General features: G+C 34.4%; 1 protein-coding gene and 2 long non-coding RNA genes across 4 annotated transcripts; 2 read left to right on the top strand and 1 right to left on the bottom strand.

Annotated features, from left to right (window-relative positions):
• The first annotated feature begins 512 nt into the window (after positions 1-512).
• On the top strand, positions 513-5,417 carry LOC122532903. The gene is made up of 2 exons (XM_043662089.1): positions 513-825; positions 5,167-5,417. The coding sequence occupies exons 1-2, from the start codon at positions 702-704 to the stop codon at positions 5,415-5,417; spliced, it is 375 nt and encodes a 124-aa protein (XP_043518024.1). The 5' UTR covers positions 513-701.
• A 2,016-nt stretch (positions 5,418-7,433) lies between these two features.
• On the top strand, positions 7,434-22,237 carry LOC122532905. 2 transcript variants are annotated; one of them, XR_006307603.1, is made up of 3 exons: positions 7,434-7,446; positions 16,735-16,744; positions 21,966-22,237. It is a non-coding gene; the product is annotated as an uncharacterized LOC122532905 (long non-coding RNA). The 2 variants fall into 2 exon arrangements; XR_006307602.1 differs by lacking the exons at positions 7,434-7,446; positions 16,735-16,744 and adding exons at positions 14,692-14,702; positions 18,183-18,188.
• On the bottom strand, positions 16,151-22,077 carry LOC122532904. The gene is made up of 3 exons (XR_006307601.1): positions 21,964-22,077; positions 19,610-19,611; positions 16,151-16,162 (listed from the first exon to the last, which is right to left on the bottom strand). It is a non-coding gene; the product is annotated as an uncharacterized LOC122532904 (long non-coding RNA).
• Positions 22,238-23,835: the final 1,598 nt, after the last annotated feature.

The raw sequence follows: 23,835 nt of genomic DNA, 5'->3' as shown, positions 1-23,835 counted from the left end.
TTTTTAAAATTTTTTTTTTTTTTTTTTTTTTTTTTGTATGTCTAGACGACAGATATACGAACATCTAGTTATGAATACATCCAATAATATTATATCCTATAAATTTTCTTTGCACAGAGAAAATTGAAAAATGATATACTTGAATGAATCTCTCTGACAACGTTGAAACAGTCGGGATAAAAATAGAAAGAAACACAGCAACTAATTCTAAATAAAGATGAGTAACAGAGATAAAACATACAGATAAAATCTGAATGCCACCTCTGCGTAAATCTCTCTGATTAACAAAAGTGTGTAAAATATTTAAAATATGATTTCGAATAGAGAAAACCAATCTCCACTATACAATAAGCTTATACTTTTCTCAACGTTTCTGACGAACAAAATGAAAACATAAATTCGCGTGAGAATAACATTTTTACGACAGCAATCAAAATATTGACAGTTGATATTACTATCAAAAATAAACGTTGTTAACAGTCTCACCGTATTGGTGATTTGCAGATCCTCAAGCGGCTTTGAGGAGAGCTGAGGAGAGCCGAGGGCAAGCGTATCCAATTGTCAGACCAGAGCAACAACAACAGCGACGAGAAGAAGGTCTCGAAGTGATTTAAACGAGGTGGCATGACAGCAAGACGACCTCCGAGCTCTACTTCCCTGTACGTGAGTCAGGATCGCAGGAAACGGTAGCCTGCGCGAGGATGAGCGCAAAGATATCCCTGGCAGGCCGTGGAGCGGCACAGTCGCCGGTCAACCATCGTGGTAAAGCATCGTCGGGGCTGTTACTCGCCGGGAAGTCTGCTGTCAAGAGGCCGTCGTCGATGAGTAAGTCCATGCAAGTAAATACTCTGGTGGCCCACACGTGGGCCGTGGTGTGTGTGTGTGTGTGTCGTTCAAATCGCGAACACTCTCCAGTCGTGTTGCAAGAATCGTTGACGATTTTACCGTTCCAGTTCGACCAGAGGGTGAGACTTTCGTTAACACGTGGAAATGAAATTCGTGACGGATAGTTTGTACCGGTTTGTACTGGCTTGGAATTGTGTGAGAGGTTTTTAGAGAGGTTTTGAGTAAGGTATGCGCGTGATGGTAATTCATCGCAATTAATTATGAAATTCAATAGTAATTCATGTTACTGGTAATCAGTTTAAAGCTTAAAGTTAATGAACATAGTAGTAATAGTGTAATAATTAATCGAATGTAATAAATTCGTAATATTGATTAACATTGATCTGAAAATGTTAACTTTCAGTTGAAAAACTCGTGGAATTTTAATTTTGATAGCCACGATCAATATTCTTTTCAAAAAAGATAAAAACCGAGAACTAGAAGTTTTATTATCGAAGGTTATAGAACCCGAGTGAAAGACATAAAGACGAGTTCTCATAATTTTACTTCTATAGTCCCAATATTAAAAAATAGAATTCAGAAGATATCCTTATATAAGTAATATAGATAAGTATGATAAATCCTTAACTTAATTTAATGGATTAAACTCTGTAATGGATTAAACTCTGTAATTCAGGATAGTTAAGTTTTTTACGATAGATAATTTTTAGTCAGAATAGTTAACTTTTCGTGAAGAATTAGTTTCTGCTTTCTTGTTAGAAAATTAGTCCCCATTTCCGTGCTCTAATATTGAAATAAATTATGCAAAAAAACTTGCAAATATATTATTAAAAAACTTTTTAACAACGTTGAAATTATTTAGTTATTAAACTTTATTTTTAAAAAAATGCTTCTTTTTACAATTTATTTTAATATTAGAGCGCACGAATAGAGACAAACATACAATTATCTTGGTATTCTAAATTTTTACATGAAAAATGAATGATTCGTGAGTCTTTGTTAGATCGTATTAAAATATTTGAATTCACAAATTCGATACGGTTTATCGCTACTGTCATCAGATATATATTTTATTAGATTGTCTCACATTTCGTTTTCCTCGTTATTATTTCAAAATACATTCCCGAAGAAGGAAATGAAACGTTCGTTGTTCGTCTGCAGCGGGTGACGCTGCACGCTGATGACATACGTCGTCAGCAGTTTCGACGTTTCGAAAACAAAACGGTGGCTCGCGTTTAGAAAATAGAACGTGTTATCGAAATCGTGCACGAACGTTCTTTAGATCATATCACTGATATTCAGAGTGATGACGCGATGAATAATCGATTGACATTTCATCCGACGTGACTAAAAGTATCGTGTCACGATACCTGAGTAGAAATTTCAAATTACGCAAATATCTCGACGATGACAAACGAAACTGATGACCCTACATATCGCGATGAAGGTAGCAAAGAAAACAATTAAAGTTAAGCAGAAAGAATGTCTATACTTTGTCAAAATGGCAATCATCCACAGAAGAGAAGCGAGAGAACATTTCTTCGCCGGGCAATAAAAAGAATGTTGTTGCGATTTTTGCACAGTTTTGTGTATAAAATTTCAAAAAAGACCTTCCTGAACCATGTATTATTAAAAAAATTGGGGAAACATAATTTCGAGTTTTTATATTTCAATTTCACGCTCAGTTTAGGGAACGAGAAGAACTTATAATGTCTCGAGGGATGTTTGACAACTTGATCAAAGAGTCACGCATATTAATAAGAATTTTTTCATATCTCGTTTGAGCTTGATATATTTTTTAAATTTAGAAAAATACAAGTATGTCGAAAATGAATATATAAATACTATATAATATATAATATATAAAAATAATAATATAATAATAATAAATAACAATATATTATATAAATATAATAATATAATAATAATAAATAACAATATATTATATAAATATAATAATATAATAATAATAAATAATATATAAATCAATATATAAATACATACAGTAACATTAACATACATTACATGTATCGTGTCGCTTCTTTGAAAGCATTTGTAACTTTGCCATTTTGTCGAATTCAATTTTGAAAGATTAAAAAAAGGCATTTAAATAATCTTCAATTCGATTTAATGAAGATTTGAGAAATTTTCAATTTGATTTGACGTTGTTAAATTACCAATCTCTGTCAGAGACAAAACATAAAGTCTCTGCGACGCTACTTCGAACTTCAGAAAAATGAAGAAAAAGAAAAAGAAGAATTTCCAAATGGCAGTACTCTTTAATTCTATTTAAAATCTCTTTCTCGCTTCTCTCTTGTGTTTTGTGTCACTCCTTTGCTGCAACATCTGCATTCAATGACGATTCAGCATCGAGTAAATTTCATCTCGAGGTCGTTCCCTTGCCGAAAATACGCCGCGACGCTTTCGTTTTCGTTGCATACGACGATCGACCCGTGTCCTCGTCAAATAAGCAGAACGTTCGGCCGAGCCTGCTTTGACACGGAGACCCTTGAATCAACAAATTCTTTCTTTCTGCGGTGCATTTCGCAGCGCAAGCGTCAGCGTTTCGCCGCTGGAATGAAAATGGTGAACGAGCGAGTGAGAGTCACTTCCTCGTCAACCTGTTGATAAATTTATTAATAGTGTAGAGTAATCAAGCGGTTCGATTGGTGGAAATTCCATGTTCGGATCAAACTTGGCTGAACAGTCTGGAAATACTTCGAGGTATCGATTCGAACGAGTCTGATTATGACTGAAGAAAGTTATATTTACGAAAGAATCGATGATGGAGCACGAGCTTCGGCGAACAATGGCCCTCTGGTGGCAGACGTGGGTAATGTTGCCATAAGTAATCGATTCACCAGTGAATTTTAGCGAAAACTTGCACGAGGATATAGTTAGATTCGAAATTGATAGATTCTGAGTGAGCTTGGAAATTAATTTGGCAATTAATCGGTATATCGTTGGGTTACCAATGTCTGTGATAATTTATATTAAATGAAATAATAATATTGAATAATAATAATATAAATTTATATTAAATGAATTTATATTATGTTGAAATTTACGATCTTATACGAAATTTACGTTCTTATTTTATTCTAAGTTTAATTCACGCCCGTGGATTAATCTATTAAGAACGTTTGCATTTAATTTACAATTCGTTTCATTTAATTTATGTTGTCAGAGTTTATTTTTGAATATTGGGACCATGAAATTTATAATATTATAATATTAGAACTACTTGGATTGAGGATATTTATTCACATTCAGGGACGTCATTCGCATTCGTGCGAAGTCATTTGAAATTGGAAATTGAATCATCAAACTTTCTGTGAAATGACGCTCTTTAAGTCCTCTGTAAGATTTTTAGAAGGCAATGATTCATAATAATATCATAAAATTTCAGGTGTTTATGCGTTTATGGGGAATTGAAATACAGAAAAATGCGCGTAATATTCGAACTAGGGTAATTAAAACAAATCTTTATTTCCTTAGTTATGTTCGTAAAAATTTTTGACGTTCAAGCAGTATCGCTGAGTCATGGATGATTCAACTACTGTCATTGTAATTTATACTAGATTACAAAAATTTAAGGTACTTAATTTCATTTTGCATTTGCATGTAATGAGAGATAACAAAATTGGGTAATATTAAAGTTAAATTAAAAATTTCAGAAATAGTGGTTACGGTTGTCAATGATCCAATACCAATTATAACGCATAAAAATCTGCAAGTCCGTTATAGCAAATTGCACTGATCTTCCAACAGTAGCATTATTCCAAGTCTAAGATAAGGAGAAATGGGTTTATTATAAAAACAATAAGTGCTAAGAACACTTGTTTCATTCACCACTTCCGTATATTTTACGTTACATTAATAAAAAATAACAGTAAGTCGATTTTTACAATCTTCACACGCAAGTAAATAACATTTTTACATAATTTCCATTCTTTCGCTCTTTGCACCAAGGCTGCATCCTGTCCTTAATTTGTTAAATTCCAATGAAATTCCAATTCAATTTTCGAGAACGTCAAAAAAAAAAAAAAAAAACATGATTCATTTGTCACGCAGCGTAGAATTATGCACAGAAGTGTCGCAAACGAATCTAGCCGTTCAATTAAAATTCCCTCGCGAAGTGGAGAAAAAGCAGCCGTGGCGAAAAGCCGCGATTCGAAACGATTTAGTTCTCGTTTACCGGCGGTAAAATATCGGGGAAATTTTGCAATCCGCTAATGACACACGACGATTCGCCACACACCACACGGTTGCACACGCGTCACGAGATTACAACGCGCTCACGAAGGATGCGTTCGTTAGCCATAGAGGTGAGCAGCACCGAGGAGAGAGCTGTCAAACGTGCCGCCGTCCCAGAACTGGAAGGATCATCCAGCTTATCGCGTCCGAACACGTTGTTGAAGAGGGAGAGCATCATGCCAGCCTTGACGCGCGCCTGCACTACTGCCACGCCGCCGAAGAGATTCAAATTCGCCTCGCTCGGTGAGTCCATCCACACCTATCTGTTTCTTCTCTCCTCCTTCGGTGTCTCGTTCATTCTCTCTGTAATTTAAATTCATAAGAGAGAATGGTTAATTCTGTCTCTTCGAATTTAAAAATTGCCCGGTGTTTCAAATAAGCTCGCTTTTGTAGATATATATTTCCGTGAAACGAAATTTTATTTCACTTCGTTAAGAATAAAATTGTATTCTTGTGTGATACGAAATTTGTGCACTGATGATGTAAATGTAATTTTCTTTTTTTTTTTTTTTTTTTTTTTTTAATCGAGGGTTGAGATAAAATATCCAGTGATTTTATTCAAATTTCGCGAGACACGAAGGAGAATGTACATGTCATTTTGCGGATCAGTGATTGTTTATTACGTACAAATGCTACATTTTGCTTATTCTATAAAATTTTGCGTCTTTCCTTAAATAAACATCCTACATATACTTTGTAACCTAGCTTAACTCCTATATATAATAACTTTTCTATAAATGTATCTATTATCATATAATACATAAATGTATTATTTATTTTCTATAAATGAATCTTTGTCACGCGTTTTCGAATGTTATTTAGTTTACGTTAAAATGACCTGAAATCGGTTGCCTGGGAGTTAAGATTTGTTTAAATTGAGATTAAACGTAGTATCTGATCGATCGAGAGGACTTTCACTTCGGTGTTTGTTTAATGCAGCTCTTCTCTCTGCTTCTTTTTATCGAGTAATCGTATGTAATTTATTTAAATAATTGAAAATTATTTATTTAAAATTAAAATTATTCTTTTATTTAAGTATTTAAAATTAAGATAATTCGAATATAAGCTCTCTTTTCATTTTTATTTCTACTTCTATTTTATTAGGGTTTTATTTATTTAAATTGTTAGTGATTCTTTCTCGTGGACGTTTTGATAACATATATATATATATATTTTTTTTTTCAATTAAAAAGGAAATCATATGTTACACAGCATTTTGCAATGTTCGTTGATAAAAATGAACTCATTGTTCGTGACAAGGATACACACCCTCGCGCAATCTTTCACGGACAGAGTGTCAGGTTAATTGCGAGCATGACTCGTGCGAAATTCAGCTCAGTGATTCATAATCGACCGATGGTGTTTCTTTTTTTTTTTTTTTTTCATCCTGTATGACATTTACAGCTTACCTTGTGTATCGCAATCGCTCAAGGATTATCATTTCGCCGATAGTATTCAAAGAACCGAATGAGTCTTACGGATCGGACCTTATCTAAACATCAAAGTCGCTTCAGAGTTAAATTTGTAGGACTGAAAGCGCAAGGAAAGGGAATATAATCAATAGTGTTCGAATCATTAGGGTTCATTTGATAATTCATGATCTCTCACAGTCAATCAATTGTAATTTTATTCTGGGTTCAAATTTTTGAATTCTTCAAAGCTCTTAAATCCGAGTTCAAATATATCAAGTATTTGATTCGAAAAATAGACAATAAAACGCAGTCAAGTGATATACATTGGCATAGGTTAGATAAATATACAAATATAACGATATACAAGATCTGGTCAGAAAATTTGTGCAGTTTTTAAACGTAGGTTTTTTGCGTTTAAAAACTATAAACTATATATTTAGAAATAAAGATATTTATATCTAATTGTAACGTTAGAAGCTTCAGTTTTTTTATTTCAATAAATTAGAATTTTATTCAATAATTTTATTAACAATAAAATGCTTTTTTGGCTTTAATTTAAAATAAATTTGTTTAATTTAAAGAAAAGTATGAAGTAATTTTTACATTTAATTTCAACTTGAAAATCCTACAATTTTTAACAAGGTTTGGTCAAAAAATTCCTGCAATTTGAAATCTATACAATTTGGTCAAAATTTTACTTATTTAAAATTTTTACTCGTTTTAAATATATTTATTTGTTAATATCTGTCATCTTTTCGCAAATAATGCCCGTTAATTATAAAATACTTATAGTTTAAATATTTATAATGTTTTAATATTTAAAGCATTTTTTAAAAATACTTTTTAGCATAGCTTCCATCTAATTTCATGGTCAAAAATTGTTGCTTTTCGTGATCTGTTCCATTCCCGAGAAGAAAAAACAAATAATTCGGTTGCGACACGTGACGAATGATTGTGAAATCGCAATGTAATTTTCAATTAAAAAAAAAGAACTCTCGAATAAACAATGACGCGTCAGCTGGTTCATCATCGCGATATAGATTACGACACGCATTTAATTGTGAAGTTGGTCGAATGGAAGCGCATCAACATCAAACAATAATCGTCACAAATGATCAAAACTGATTGAAAATAATTACAGAATCGGAGAAACGTTCGATTTATTGAACGAAATTTCCCATGCATCGCACAGACGAGAATCTGGCATTTCGGTGCGATTAATATTATATATAACAAACAGAATCACGTCGCAAATGAAAAATTTGCACTCTCCAGAACGAAATGTATTTCTCCTTTTCTCCGACAAATTTATTTAGAAAAGGAGGAACGAAAATTGCACGAATTTCGTGATCAAACTGCAAAGCAAATGGAATTATCTTGCAGGACAGAATTATTTATAAAATATATGAGGGAACGGCGAAATTCCAAAAACGAAAGAAGAGTGGCGGAAGTATTTGCGTGGCTAAGAACGCGTCGCGCGTGCATCGTTCGGCGTTTATTATATAGAATAAGATTCTCTGAAAAAATTCCTACTTGTTAGATTGTGGAAGCTTAAAAAGATATTGCTTGTCAAAGGTAAAAAAAAATTTTTCAATTTTCTTCATTCCGTTCAGTATCTTCTAAAAATATATTATGTACCATAATTTCCAATGATTTCTCATGTTTTATCATGTTTTATGAATTTCGGTTGTCAGGACATTTCGACGAAGAAGAACGAAATTATTTGATGATAGTCGAGATTTTTGAAATGTCTAACTTTTTATCTATCCGTTTTAACTAAAATTATTATCATTTTTTATTGAGTTTTTTTTTTCATTTTCGAGATTGGTGGGCATTTGGGAATCAGTATGTATTAGAAACATATCAAAATTATCAAAATATATTGAAAGAATCATAATATAGTGTTATAAAATATTATAATACACATGTAATGTTATAAAATATTATAATATACATATAATATTACAAAATATTCTAATATATATATAATATTCTAATATTACAAAATATTACAATATACATATAATATTATAAAATATTATAATGTACATATAATATTTTAAATATTATTGTCATTAATTAATATTTATATGTCTTATATAATTTAAAATATTATATGTATCATTATATATATGTATGTTATTTATTATATATATATATATATATATATATATATATATATACATATATATATAATAAATACATATAATATTACAAAAAGATATCAAAATATCGAAGTATATCTGAGAAATATCAGAAAGTTGATATTTTTGTGTCGCCTGGATCCCCCAATCGGCCCAACTGCGCGGCTCTGTTCGCAAATTGTCGATCAGGCTGTAACGCGTAATGAAACTCGGACGCGGCACGAATAGGTAATTACCGCGGAAATAGTATACCGAGCCGGCTGGTCAACGGCATAAATATAAATACCGCGGTAGGCCGCGTTGGGCAAGCGAGAGCCGAGCCACGACACGCGGAATCGGTGAGTCAAGTTTTGCGACGCGACGCCACTTCGGAAACCACTTTCTATCGGGCTAGTTCGCGCTCGCGGCATTCCGCTTGTCGATTCCTTCGACAAGCGCCGATGACTCGGCTGTTCGAAGACCCGGTGGTGTTCCTCGGTCGAAGGGGGAAACGGAACGAGAAACAGTCGCAAGGAACGAAACGATCGCGTCGCTCGACGATTCGTTCTTCGTCAGCGTTTCCTCTTCCCCTTTTCGTCGATCCAGTGAATTTTTTTTTTTTGTTTTGGTCGAAATCATCAGAGAAAGTTACCAACTCGTAATCTTCCATGGAAATTTTCCTACAGTTGCAAGTTAGAGGTTTTTTTTTTGGAGCTTTCTTTCTTCTTCAGTGTCGTCTTCCCTTTCGTTCATTCGAGCGAATTTTAATATCAGAATTATTGGAGTGGCCAAAAACGAGTAACTCGTAATCATTTTTTCTACAGACATTTTATAGATTTGCAACTGTCAAAGATCGATCGATTTCGTAAAACACGTGAATGATCTATTTCTATTCTTATTCCTTGCACTTTGACCGATCAAAGGCCAGTTTGATTTTTTCTTGTTTCCAATCAATTCACATCGTTAAGTTTTACGATGTGAATTGATTAAGGCTTTTCATCGTTATATCTTCTATTTGAGTTCTAGAGCTTTGTAAAATTCTCAAAAATCGAAGTACTTGCGTAGTAAATATTATCACTTGGCTCTTTCTTTAATACAGAAATTTTACACTCTAATTACGTTAATACTTCAATAGTATCATTGCGTTGCGATTTTCAATGTGCAACAGAATCATCTGTTTCGTTGTAGAACACATATTTTACACTCTCAATAATCGTATTAAAAGTTCAATTCATTCGTATCTCAAATTTTACACGAGCCTATTTTCCTGCATCTTCATTCGTCGCTCTAACGAGAAATTAAAAAAGAAAAAAAAAAAGCACTATTCGTTACGAGATAGCCCACCGCGCCATATACTAATCGGGGGATCAGCGTTCAGTCGACTTTCCCCAGAAACGAAACGATCAACCTTGGCGCGGTTGATCCTGGCTCGCTCAATAAAGGCAATTGGTTTGAAAGTGAATGAGGAAGTTGCGTGGGACGTGTCTTCGTAATCGGTCGACTGCACTTAGGATCGTCGTTGTTGTCGTCGGTGTGTTTGTCAACGTTTGCAACGATTTAGTGGGGCGCATGAATAATTCATCCGGCCGGTCCCGTTCGATGATCTACGCGAAAAAGAATTCGACGCAGCTTGTCGCGAAGGGAGGTAAATACCCATCGGATCCATTCTTTTTTTTTTTGTTATCTGTACGTTGTACACCGGGGTGACGTCAGGCATGATAGCACGCGTGTTTACACGCGAACGAGCCTGTGTGTATTCAGCGGCGTTATCGGTGTTGGCAGCGGCAAGTGTTACGAGCTACTATAAGCATGCTCGAGCATGCGACAAATAATGAGAGGAAATCGCGGCGCGTAGATACCATGTTTCTAAATTTACCGCTGCCCGGCTTTTACTTTCGATTCGATAAGATTTCGAGAACAAGATTCGCGAGACTCGATCTTTTCCATCGTGATCGACGTTAGTTGTTAATCGGTAATCGTTGGATATTGGAGGTTATGAGGATTAGATTACCTAATCTGGGGATTTTTATACTTGGTCGATCGTAAGTAAAATTGAGATTACTAAGTGAGTATAAAATTCTATTTGATCGTAGTATTATTTTTATATCTATTTTGTGTCAATTTTATATTTATTGCTGGACTTGTGTTAGATGTTTAAAGCAACGTGATCCTAAATTCTTGCAGTGATCAATGTCTCAGTGCCTAATGTTCAGTTGCAATTCTGGCTCTCCTTTAATGCTTACTTGGTAATAAATTTCCAAAATTAAGTAATTTAGATCGAAATTCTGAACGTTTAATTTTACTTTCTGTCTTATGCTACGTGATATTTACTTGTTGTTTGGTAACAAAATTTTCTGGACTTTTAATAATTTTAATTTTTAGTATTTAGTATTTGGTAATTCAATATTTAGTAATTTAGTATTTAGTATTTAGTAATTCTACTATGAAACGTCAAAATTAAAATTCAAAAAATTAATAATTTCAATGTCGGAGTAACGGAAATAAAAGTAAAATTAAACATCCAAAATTTTAATAACCGAGCACAAAAGACTAATTCAAAATCTTTGTCGATCAAACGAAAAGAAACAAATCCAGCAAAAACATAAATTGTCTATCAATTATCTTTAACTATCTGAAGCTTAAAATCGTTAAAAAAAAAAAATGGAAGTTTAACTATCAAAAATAACTTAAAATTCCTCCGGAGTACTCTTGGAGTTTGTACCTGCGCTTGTACTTTCTAAAAATAAGAGCTTCTACTTTTCCAATTCCCTCTTTTCCACGATTCTCCGCTCTCAAGACCCAATTTTCGATTACCCGCGAAAGATCCATTGGAAGATGTCAAGATAGAGACAGTTCTAACAGACAGCGTAAACCTTCCGCGTGCAAGTATGTATGTTTATCGCTCGTTCGACCCGAGTGATGCCCCGCGTATGATGTCAGACTCTATCTTTGGCGTGTGGTGGATGACCACGCGCAAACCGGGTTGCACGCGCGCGGAAATCTCGGTGAAAATCAGCCTGACATCAGTTCAGATTAGACGATTCGACGTCGGGTGAGGCTTGGGCGGACGAGTTTGATAAATTAAGAAACGATCTCGATGATTCGATGACGTGGCAAGTAAGGGGCATTTTGAGATAAATGTTCGAGATAGCAGTACTTTCGGCGATTAGTTAATTTGAGAAAAGGATGATTTTTTAAACCTCTGACGGTTCGATCAATTTCATAGAAAGTAACGATATTTCGCTATTTTTTTGTATTCTAGAACAATTTGTGGAATTTAAAAAATTTTAAAATTTATTACTTTTATTTAAAATACATTATTATATAGTATCAGTATATAATAATAAAAGCAATACATAGTAAAAATTCCATGGAAAGAAGTTATTTTGAAATGATGTTTATTAAGAAAGATCCAATAAGTAAAAATTCCAAACTGTTATTAGGCGCCAATTTTGTTTAACGATACGAATTATATTACGCACCAACATTTTAAATATAAATATAAATATAATATAAAATATTAATAATTTATATTAATATTTTATATTAAAAATATTTTGAAAAATAGTCGATAGTTTAAAGAGTTGCATAACTTTTTCGATTTCTTAAATTTACTTTAAAGTTTCTCATTACTCATGACATTTCTTATTGAATGAACTTACAAAAGTGAATCATTTATTTCTCGAGAATTGAACGTTAATCGTGTGTTTACATGCATAAGCAATTAAACACTTACAACTAGACTATACCTTTTTTCTCGAAAATTGCGTCGACCTCTTCAAGTTTCGAACGTTCGTAATTTATGTTTACTTCGTTGTTTTCGTATGTACATCTGTGACGTTGTTTTAAACATTTTTGCTTCTCACGTACGACGATCCTTTCGTCCGATAGACGAGATACGTGTACACCGATACGAACAATCTTATCTGAAATGGATTAATCGAGAATAAGTGCATCGATTAAATTTGATAAAAAGTTCGTTCGATCGATAAATTTTGGTGATAAATTTAGGCAAGAGAAACGGTAGGTGTTTGCTACCGTTCGAGTGTTTGTTTCGTGTCATTTATGCTTCCCGATTTCTCGTTCACTTTACCACCGAGCGCGAGAGATAAGAAGTTTATATCGATCGATAACAGATCGGCGAAAGCTGATTTATAGCGCCGCGGGAAGGATGTTGAATGTAAACCGATGTTTCTTTGGGAACCATCTGTTTCTTTTTACTAAACTTCTAGTTGCCTAATTATAGAAAGAGCGATAAAAAAAAGAAAGAGGCTAAGAAAATGAAGTTTTTAGTTTACACTTTCATGAGCATGACTTCAAACAATAAAATATTATATTATATTATTTTATATTATATTATATTATATTTTTTTTTATTATATTATATTATATTATTTTATATTATATTATATTATATTATATTATTTTATTTTATATTATTTTATATTATACATTATGTTACATTATAGTATTTGGATATTTTACTGTATTTTATGCTATTTGATTCTATTCAGTTTTATATTTTTAAATATTTTATAAATGCATAAGAATCTGCAGTCTGATTGTTAAATTATTATACGATATGATGTCATTAAACTTTCTGAAAGAATAATTTTATCAACACTATAACAATTGGTGACGTTACTATAATGTCATGTGATTTTCAGTGAATTGTAGTAAACTAGATTTATTCATTTATTTATTCACACATCCAGTATTATACATCTTACTTTAAAATCTTTCTAATTTCTTGATAAAACCTGGCGGACTCTGATAAAATAATATTACTGAATAATTATTGTGTTATAATGCATAATTTGAATTAGAAGGGAAATACAAGGGTTAGCTTTGAATTTTCGGTCGACAAAACTTGTACTGTTTCGTAAAATCGAGACAGTCTAATGATCAAAGAAGCAAGAGAACGGTTCACTTGCAAAAACAATTTGCGTCTGATCGCTCGATTCATCGAAATCGTATCGTACGATCCGTGAAAATCGTCTTTCTCGCGAATCGTAAAACGATCGTAAAACAGACTCAACCTTGCACGCGATGAAACATGAAAATTTTTCTTTTCCTTCCACAAGCGGTCACTTTGCAATTCTCGTTTACGGTTTCAAAAACAGAACGCAAACAATCGAGAAAAACAGACTAAAAATAAAATGAAAATGTTATATCGCGTCTTTGAGTTTTCAACAGATTTTATCTCCATATTTTTGAATTTCAGATTAAAGATCCTATCGTACACTGGCAAAAAAAATTTGAATTCGCAGAAATCTAGAAATCGCATTTTCAAATTTTTGGTAGAAAATAACAAATTTTCCAATCGATATTCGTCCATTTGTGAAAATCGACGACAATTGCGTTCTGAAAACTCAATAATTCAAAATTTACAACGTACATTAATATTTTTATTTGTAATTTTGCAACAAGAAATCACACAATAACGAACTTGGGAAATATATTTTAGTAATAATTAAAAATTAATAATATTATTAACAGTTTAAAGTAATGAAAATAATTTTTTTTCAAGAAATAAATAAGTAAAATTTATTTTGTACCTTTTGTATCACGGTTAATTAATTTATCTTAATAATTTCAATTAATTCGAAAGTAAATGATACAAGTACACATATACTACTTTTTGTAAAGTAAAAAAAAATATATATATTTACAAATTAAACGTTTGTCGTATTCATTAATATCTAGTTTTTTTTAAATAAATTTAATTTATAACGTAAATTTCAAAGCTTGAAGCCTCTGTTTTTAAAATGCGTCGTTCATTCTATTCGAACTTGTTTTCACGTGGGAGTAAGCCCAAGTTTATTATCGTAGGATTTCTTTTCACAAAACTATAACAGTTTCTATATTTAGCGTCCAAATTTTCATTTTATGCAACCAGTATTTGTATTTCTCAGATCAAGAGATCGCTTCGCCCTCAACTCCAACTTTCTTTTTCACCGTAGCTTTAGCTCCAAATTGTTCGATTTCGTTGCACGCTGGACACATCTTTCCGCGCGAATCTAACGCTTCAATTACCAAACCGCTCGTTATCGTAATTTGTAACGTATCACTGTTTACGTAACGAGGTAGCAAAAATTGCCGCGTTCGCGAGAACTCATTCGCAAACGATGAAACAAAAAAAGTATTCATTCTCGGTCGTTCAATTTTCCAAAATTAGCCTCTCGAGAACGATTTATCGAAGTGACCCCCGCGCGATGAACTGTCGAAACGACGAATGAAAATCGCGGGGAAAATGGTCGTTTTCTCGTTCAAAGTCGGGAACTTGCGTTTAGAAAAATTTGGCCAATCGTCAAAGCCGCGAAAATTGTCGCGAGATCGATGGTGTCGACACGGTGAAAGTCCCATTCACTCGGACTAATCGTTGCATTTTCGACTTGCGGATGCCTCTTTTGCCACGTCCTCGTGTTATTACAATTCCCCTTTCTTTTCTCCTTCGTTCCGCGAACAGTGTTTTCGTGAACACCGCTATGAATTATTCATCGAACGATATGAATTATTCGGCCAACGATGCTTTTATGCTCGTTTGATGATACTTAAAACCGTGACTCTCGGAGTTTATTAACTGGAATTAGGCACCCGTGTAATTGACCGAGGGCAGTATTTAATTTAATTTCATTTATTTAAAATTTTTCTGCTCGTTGAAAACACCTAGAAACTGCAGTTGCACGAATCTGGAAATCACTCGCGTGTTTCGTTTTTTTTTTTCTCTCTGTTTTCTCCCGATCTTATGATGCTTAAACTCTTGAAGCTTATTAAATCAAATTAAGTGTCTGTAACTGACCGAGAATAGTGTTCAATATAATGTATTATATTTAATAGAGATTAATATTTATTTAATATAATATTTATTTAATATTATATTTAATATAATATATAATATTTATTTAATATTGTATTTAATAGAGATACGCTGAAATACACATTGCAATATCTAGAAATCGGAGTTGCGTGCGTTAGAAATTCGAATTGAAATTCATTGAAACGAAATGACTTGAATGAAAATTTGGCCAGAGACTAACGAGGCCTGTATTATTAATTACTGACCATTTGAATTTCACGAGAATAGGGTTTAATTTAATTTATTTTTTAATATAGATAGGCTGAAATACACGTTGCAATGTCTAGAAATCGGAGTTGCGTGCGTTTTTAATTAGAAATTCGAATTGAAACTTCATTGAAACGAATTGACTTGAATGAAAATTTGGCCAGAGACTAACGAGGCCTGTATTATTAATTACTGATCATTTGAATTTCGCGGAATTCGAGCTTTGAAATATGTCCAAACAACGAGCGATTAATCAAAACGCTTCGCGACACGCAATATATTCCTTCGTTTCTTATTTTTGTTTCACGACGGGTTATTTAATCGTAAACAGCGTGATTGATACCGTTTGGAAATTACCATGGATCGACATATTATTCAGAAATTTCAATTTCATTCAGGCGTAAAACTATAACTTGGTAATTACGTAATGCAAAAGTCGCTCCGTGAGTTGGTAAATTCTTACGTAACAAAGATCGCGAAAATTATGTGACGCGCAACTCTGTTCAATCGACTATTTGAGAATCATTTTTTTCTCTTTTTCGTTTTTCATAACCAAGGTTAAACTTCAATTCACTTCGTTTCAGTTCAAATGAAATGGAAAATTCAATCGTGTGATTTACGTTTCCGCGATGATATCGTTCTCATGTCAATGAGAAATTCACCGTCGATCTTTCCGAAAAAAAGAAAAAAAAAAAAGAAAAGAAAAAACAACGAAAGAAATGTCAGACTCGCGACAGCGCGCAAGCGTTCGCGTTGCTAACGCGAGAGGTGAGTCACTGGCTGACTCTCAGTCACGTGTATGTGCCTCCACATGTACATGAGTGCATTCGTATGTACGTACGCTCGATGCACACACGTACGCAACGATTCACAGTGCCGTATGAGCATCGTGGTTCGTTGGAAAATTCTGCGACTCTGCTCTTCTTCAATAAAAAAATTGCGAATCGGAGTAGCTTGAATCGTGCCACTGATACCGAGTAGCGTAAAAATATAAGTAGCAGCAGAAATATTTATCTACGATATTATAAAGAAAACTGAAGGTGTAATGGTTTATATTTCAGATTGTTAAATACTGAAAGATCTTTCTCTAAAGTCAGATTCATCTACTTCAATTTATTTTTATTTTATTATTACTTTAGTATTATTTTATTATTTTATTCACTTACTTGAATGAACATAGCAGTGTTCCTTGCTTGTTCGTTACATATGTACATATGTACAGTCGCTTTAGATGCCTTTCCTTTTTTAAAATACTTCGTTTGTAGAAAGCGTGGAGTATGCAAAAGGTCGTGAAATTGTAAGGAATATTGAAACCAAATGTTTAAGAAGTTTTAGAGATTTTTGTGATATTTATTGGAGTATAACACTCGAGTCTTGTATATAGAATCTTATAGAGCAGAACAGAGTACCACGATAGTCATTGGTAATTGACGTTTCTATTCTTTGAAATACAATACATTAGTATTCGTTGATTGGAGGATTATAAAATATATTATTATCTTAATATTTTGATGTTGGAATAAAATAGAATAACTTTAATGAAATAATTGAAATGGATGCCATTGAAAATTTAAGTAACCGCAGATAATACTATAAATAATATATGAAGTATATAAGGTAAAGTCAAATTGTCCCACGAACAAACAATAATAATCTAAATAATAAATGATTGTATCAGTTCACCTTAGGTTGCCAAAATTTCGGACATTTAATTTTGCACGCTCAAAAATCTACTGCTTGAAAATTCGATTCTATGCAGAATTAAGTAATTGAATTAAAAGGTTCTCGTTCCCAACAACAATACCAATTAATACTAACATATGCTTATCGTTTAATGCTCTGACATAACGTGAATCGAGGGTTTTGCTTATCACGAGATGGTGCGAATCATTTTTTGTCTTCAAGTCGAATAAAACAACATCATTCAGAGATTTCAATGAAACTGTAGTTTCGAGATGATGAGTCCAAGATCTAAGATAAGTTCTTAGATTCTCCTCGCTTCTCTTTCTTCCTTGTTCTCCATCTTCTTCCTACTTTTTATCAGTTTTCTTCTCATTTCTTTCCTCCTTTCTTTCTCGACTCGATTTTTCATAATGGAAAAATATCATCGAGGTTTAAAAGGGATTCGAGTCGATTAAATTTCCGGCGAAACGTAATGTACGATAGATAAAAGAAATTTAGCACTATGACACTATTATTGTATTATTATATTTTCCACATTTATCTGAAATTCGACAAGTGATACTCACGTCACACGTGATCGAATACAAGTTCCATTTATTTACTATTAATAAAAATATTCGCGTCAGTGAGTCATTTCTATTCTAACAAATTGTTATAGTTACGTGAATTTTCCACCATTGCGTCGATTTGAATCGAATTAAACAAAAAGAAAGGAACGAACGATGATCAAATGAACATGGTGCTTAAAAAAGGAAAAAAGGTGAAAGCGTGCGACAGAATTAACCAACGAACAAGATGTAGGTTCTGTTCGAGTGTTTGTTTTATCTGAAACGTACACGAATCTATTAATAGTATGTACGTAGAACAGAACTCGCTAAATAGTTGCTTATTTCTTATTACACGTGCGCGAAAGAAATACACGTGTACGTACATACATCGTGAGAGGAAAGACGAAGGTTCTTTTCTATGAAAAAAAAAAAAAAAAGACAAGAGAATTGACAATCGTCGACGAAGTTAGACGAGCTTTTGATTTCCGAGCTCTGAACGTTAGAAGGATGATTAACGACGATAGGTTCTTTGACCCTGGCCACAGGAAGCTTAACAAACCCGTGTTACCGAAATATCAATTCATTGTTCCGGCGTGACCAAATGGAATCTTGGCAGTTGGCTTCGAAGGATTTGTCGAAAATATCTCGGAAATGTCTCTTTATTGCAATAGTTTTTAACAGCGATGTTGCTTTGTAGGTAACTTGTATATATAATGAGATCTATATACTATAAATGTAGCAATAATAATTTATATACTATTCTTGAGTAGTATAAATACATTTGATATCGTTAGTGAAAACTGTTCTAATTCAAGGAGTATAAAGATATTTCCGAAATCACCAACGCTCATTGTTATTAAATAATTAAATAGTGATATTATTTTATAATTTATAGAAGTATGCTTAAATAATCTATTTTTTTTTTATATTAGTTGATAAAGAATGTCATAATTAGAAATATTCTGTATTATCTTGAAAGAATTACCAAAGAATTCGATGTCTGTCACCAAACCGCGGATAGCTGTGCGTTTATGGCGAGTTTGAAGATTTGCTAAAAATTTGCCAAACAACTCAGAATGTTTGCTCGGTGAAACCAAAGTCTGTTTAGCTTACGTTTTACGCATTTACATGTGCACGAGAGCACGAATTCCCATAAGTATCCGCAGTTGAAACCGGCAGCTCCAAAATACAAACGCTCGTTCCTTGACTCGTGCTCCTCTAAAAATAAAACGAGTTCCCAAGTCAATTTCGAGAAGTCTATACAATATTCTTATCAGGCATCGATGTTCTTTACAAGTATCAGTTTAACTCTTGCTTTGCTTCGTTTGAACTTGTCACTCTTTGGAAAACAGTGCCAATGCCGCAAGAAACACCAAAAATATCTCGAAAAATCCCAATCTGTTAGATTCGTTCAAGCTCAGCTTTTGACTGAGGCAAGTGCCAAAAAGTCCCAAAAGGATCTCGGAAAATCTCGGATCTTACTGTTCCTCAACTTCAACCTCGACTCGTCGTTCTTTAGAAACAAAATTCCGAAAGAAACTTGGAGAAACGTCTTCCTTCGACTCGTTCTTTTTTTTTAAAAAAAAAAAACAAAATGCCAAGAAATTCTGAAAGAAACATCGAAGGATCTGTGAATATCAAAAAAAAAAAAAAAAAAAAAAAAACCAGGGGAACGACTTTTATTTATTACCTATTTAGCTTTTCATTAGTTGGTCTGTCAATTTGATACCCTATCAAGGATAAAGCCTTGACAACGAAACGGACAGGAGCGAGCGTAAATATTTAAATTGCAGACGATTGAAATTTCGCGTGAGGAGGTGTCGAAGATAGCCCGTAGTTGTTTCAGGAACGAGGGAGTTAAAAATATTTGTGAAATGGCGAATTAGTTTGCAAACCCCTTAATTAACCAGGCACGCGTCGTTTCCACGCGTCCCATTAACCGGACAAGTTTGCGCGTACAGTTGAAAACACCCCGTATATCCACGACGCGCTGACACCATTGCCGCGTCAGACCCTCCTCCCTTTGATTTAATCCGTTTCTCCCTGTCCCCTCTTTATTCCTCTGCCAGGCGAGCGCAGCGAAAAAGGGTAGGAAAGGGACAAAGAGAGGGTGCGTTGGGTAGGGTAGGAAAATGGTACCAAGTGCACAGTACTGGGGCATCGACCAGCAGTCGTTCGCGGCTGTCGTGTGTCCGATACTCTCTTGGCCATTTTCCATCCTCGGTGAGAGAGTTGCTCAACACGAAAGTACTTCAACACCTCGATTTTCTATAAATAAATTAACGCGAAGCATGTTATATGAAATATTCTTCTTTTATTAGGATTTTTCTATTAGTCAAATTCGACACGAATTTGAAAGTACACGTACGAAGCTGAAAGTTTAGCACTTTGCTTTTGAACGTATATTTCACGTTCGATTTTTTGTATATAATAAGTATAGTAATAGTATACATACACTGCTCGCAAAAATTAGATTTTTAGACGTTTGATTGTTTCTTTTTTATTAAAATTTTATTAAAATCTTTGACTTGTCGTTTGCTTGTCCGATGCTCTTGTTTAAAATTAAAAAGAAAAAGTCAAATGCTTCTTTTTTTTTATCGCTTCATATTCATTTTGTACAAGTTAATTTTGCCCCTAATTTTTGTGAGCAGTGTAGTATATAACCCGGTTCAATTAAGTGGAAATACATATTTGAGGATTTCCTCGAACGATCCAACGAAAATCTCGTTAATCATGACATCAGCTGCCGAATTGAATCAATGCACCCGGATGACGCACTTCTAAATCGTCCGTAATGCTCGTGGCTGTCATTCGTCCCCATAATCACGATTACTCGCCGAGCTCTTTGTTATCGACCACATCGCGCTCGAACCCCGTGCATTCCCCTGGCTACCGTGAAAAGAACGACACGTTGGTAATCAAACGCCATCTCGACGCGAGTTCACCCCTGGCTTTTGCGTTTCATGCACCCCGAAGCATCGATTTTCTCGCGTTCGCGAGCAGAATTCTTCGAATCGCTTCGAACATCCACGTGTTGATCCGAGGAATCGACTGCTCTTTCTTTGATCGTCGTCGATCGTCAACTCCTTGAATATGGAGTATCTTGCCACGGTGTAGAGAATCTACATCGAAACGCGTGTACAATAATTCTGTGTAATCTATATTTTTGTCCATCTTAAATATCTCTGTTATTATCTCTGGACGTATAAGAGTTTTATGTACATGATATTATTTAGTATATAGGGGTCCATAATGTAAAATTTTCTTATAAGCGGAGAAGTTCCGCATATTTCGAGGTGGTCTTCGCTTTTTTAAATTATACACTACATCAATCGATACAACTTGATACATTCTCTATAAAAAAAAAAAAAAGTATCGACACACGCACTTTGAAAAATTATTAATTTAGAAGATATTTTAATCTTAAGATGGAAAGTATTTTAATCTAAAGACAGAGATGTGCAGAAATTTCTGAAAAAGGAATCTAAACGATCTAAACGTCAGATGCAACAGCCAATTTTCTGAAATTCTGTTTCTGAATTTCCTCCCTCGATCATTCGACGCGACCAAATGCTACGTCGTGTTGTATGGTAAAAGATTAAAAAAGAATCGCCTGGCGAGCGTGGAGCAACAACAATTGCGCAAGCTTCCTGCTAAAATATAGTTAAACGAGACAATTCAATGGCGGGTCAAATAATTCAACTCGGCTGGTGGTGGGCACCTATGAGTCGCACGCGGTAGCAGCCGTTTAGAAGGGAAGAGGCAGACTAAACAAAAATAACCTCTCTCGGTGCGTGCACGTTGCCGCGATGGCTGCCATTGCGAGAAAAGAGGGTGACATAAGCATATCTCTAGTACGTGCGAGGAAATCCAACGTGTGTCCATCTCCCTTCCGATTAGTACGTACTACGGACAAAGTCGAAATCGTTTCGAAACACTTTATCACGGAGCGGTTGGCCTTCCATGGTTCACCCTTCCACCGCTATCTTCCGCAATCGCCCGATTAGGAAGACTCCTCGGACTCGGACAGTCCTTTCGTACAAATAATTTAAATATTTTTATAGATAGAAACGAATCTGACTCACGTCGATTTGAACTCAAATCATATAAGATTTTAAAAAGTCGAGCAGACTTAATTATTAAATCTCTACATTTAAAATTTAATTCTTGATTCAACATCGAGGTCGCAATCACTTTTTTCTATAAGATCTACGAAAAAGTATAACGCTGTTATCCCTAAGGTAATTTAATGTAATAATTATAAATTAAAACTCGAAATATTTTCTTAGATTAAAGTTTTTATCAACTAAAATTTATTAAATTTAATAATTCCCCCGACTACATATTAAATTAAATTTTATATTAATTATAAAATTAAATTAATATAAAATTCTATGGGGTCTTATCGTCCCATAAAAGAATTTTAACATTTTTATTAAAATTTTAAATTCGTATAATATAATATGAGACCCCTCGGATCTGTGGATCTCCGCGAGCTGACCTCACTTCCTTCTGCGTCCCTTTCATCGGCTCGTTTGACGCGTGAAACACTACGCGACGTAGTTTCGTCGACGACGATAACCTCTTGCACTGGAATGAACGTGCCACGCACGTCGAGAATTTTTTTGTCCCAAATTGCAACATTTTCTCAGTTTTAAATATATTTAAATGTAACCCACGGTAGCGCGAGAGAAAAGCATCATCATTCATCCTTAACTTCTTGCGCTGGAATGACGTGCCACGCACGTCGAGAATTTTTTGTCCCAAAATTGCAAGTATTTCCTCAGTTTTTTTAAGTATATTTAAGTATAACCCAGGCAAAATAAATAATAAATTTATTAAACTTCTCAACAATTTCTAACCAGTCGATAGAAAAAGAAACCGACGAATTATTGCGTACGGTTCGGTCACTCGTTACGGTCCGCGGAACCAGTTGACAGCGCGATGGGTTAAATACGCGTTGGCACGGAGGGTTTTTCGTAGGAAAATTGTTTCATCAGCTCGTCACGTGCCAATGTCGCAAACGCGTGAAAGCTCCTCGCGTCCCTTGGAAAAAATTCAACACGACTCTACGTGCGTGCTTTAACTCTACGCTTTCTGCACGGGAGAAAGACGTTTCTGCTCGCTCCGAAACTCGAAGCACGTGTCGGGTGGTAATTCGGACCCTGTTCGTTAGAGGACATGGTACGCACCACCCCGTCGTTGAACAGATAGTCGATAGATGTGTTACGCGATTCTGGTGGGACGTGCGGATCATCCGAAGGTGCAATCGAATTCTTGGATGCGCTCTGGGGGCCGAGCTATCAGCCACTGTCACGAGCACGTTGCCACAGCCAAACGATCGCCGAGGGAATGTGGAAAATGTAACGCTAGCTAAATTAGTTAACATCGCTCCAATTGCGATGGCCGTTCGGGGAATCGAGGTACAGGCCGGATATCGCGTAATTATGATCAACTCTGCTCTCTACCATTTTTCGTTTCGGCGGGCAGAACGGAAATAACGCGAGCGAGTTTTCTTTCTGTGTGAAACAGATTCATACGTTCGAGTCGTGCGATTAGTACGCTAGATTTGTCAAATAATAAAATGAGCTTCCCTTTTCAAATGAAGAGCGAATTTTTCACGAGAAACAGAAACTTTGATACCTTGACCATTTTATTCGATTACCCTTCGCTCGTCCTTTTCGACGAGAAACAGTTTCAAGTACGATTTCATACTCTCATCAGCCGTAATTTGAAGGTTTCTTCGTCGAATGATTTTTCATGAATTTGCCCCAGCGTTTTTTTCGATTTTTTTGTTTTTTTTTCGTTTTCGAAGGTAGTACAATTTAAAATCAACGTGCCAAACAAACTATTGAAGATCGTGCATTTTCCTCTGATACGAGCTTGAACAATCAAATTAC

Source organism: Frieseomelitta varia, unplaced genomic scaffold (genome assembly GCF_011392965.1).
Source record: "Frieseomelitta varia isolate USP_RPSP 00005682 unplaced genomic scaffold, Fvar_1.2 scaffold_482, whole genome shotgun sequence".
Taxonomy (NCBI): Eukaryota; Metazoa; Arthropoda; class Insecta; order Hymenoptera; family Apidae; genus Frieseomelitta; species Frieseomelitta varia.
This window is presented reverse-complemented; position numbering and strand designations above follow the sequence as displayed.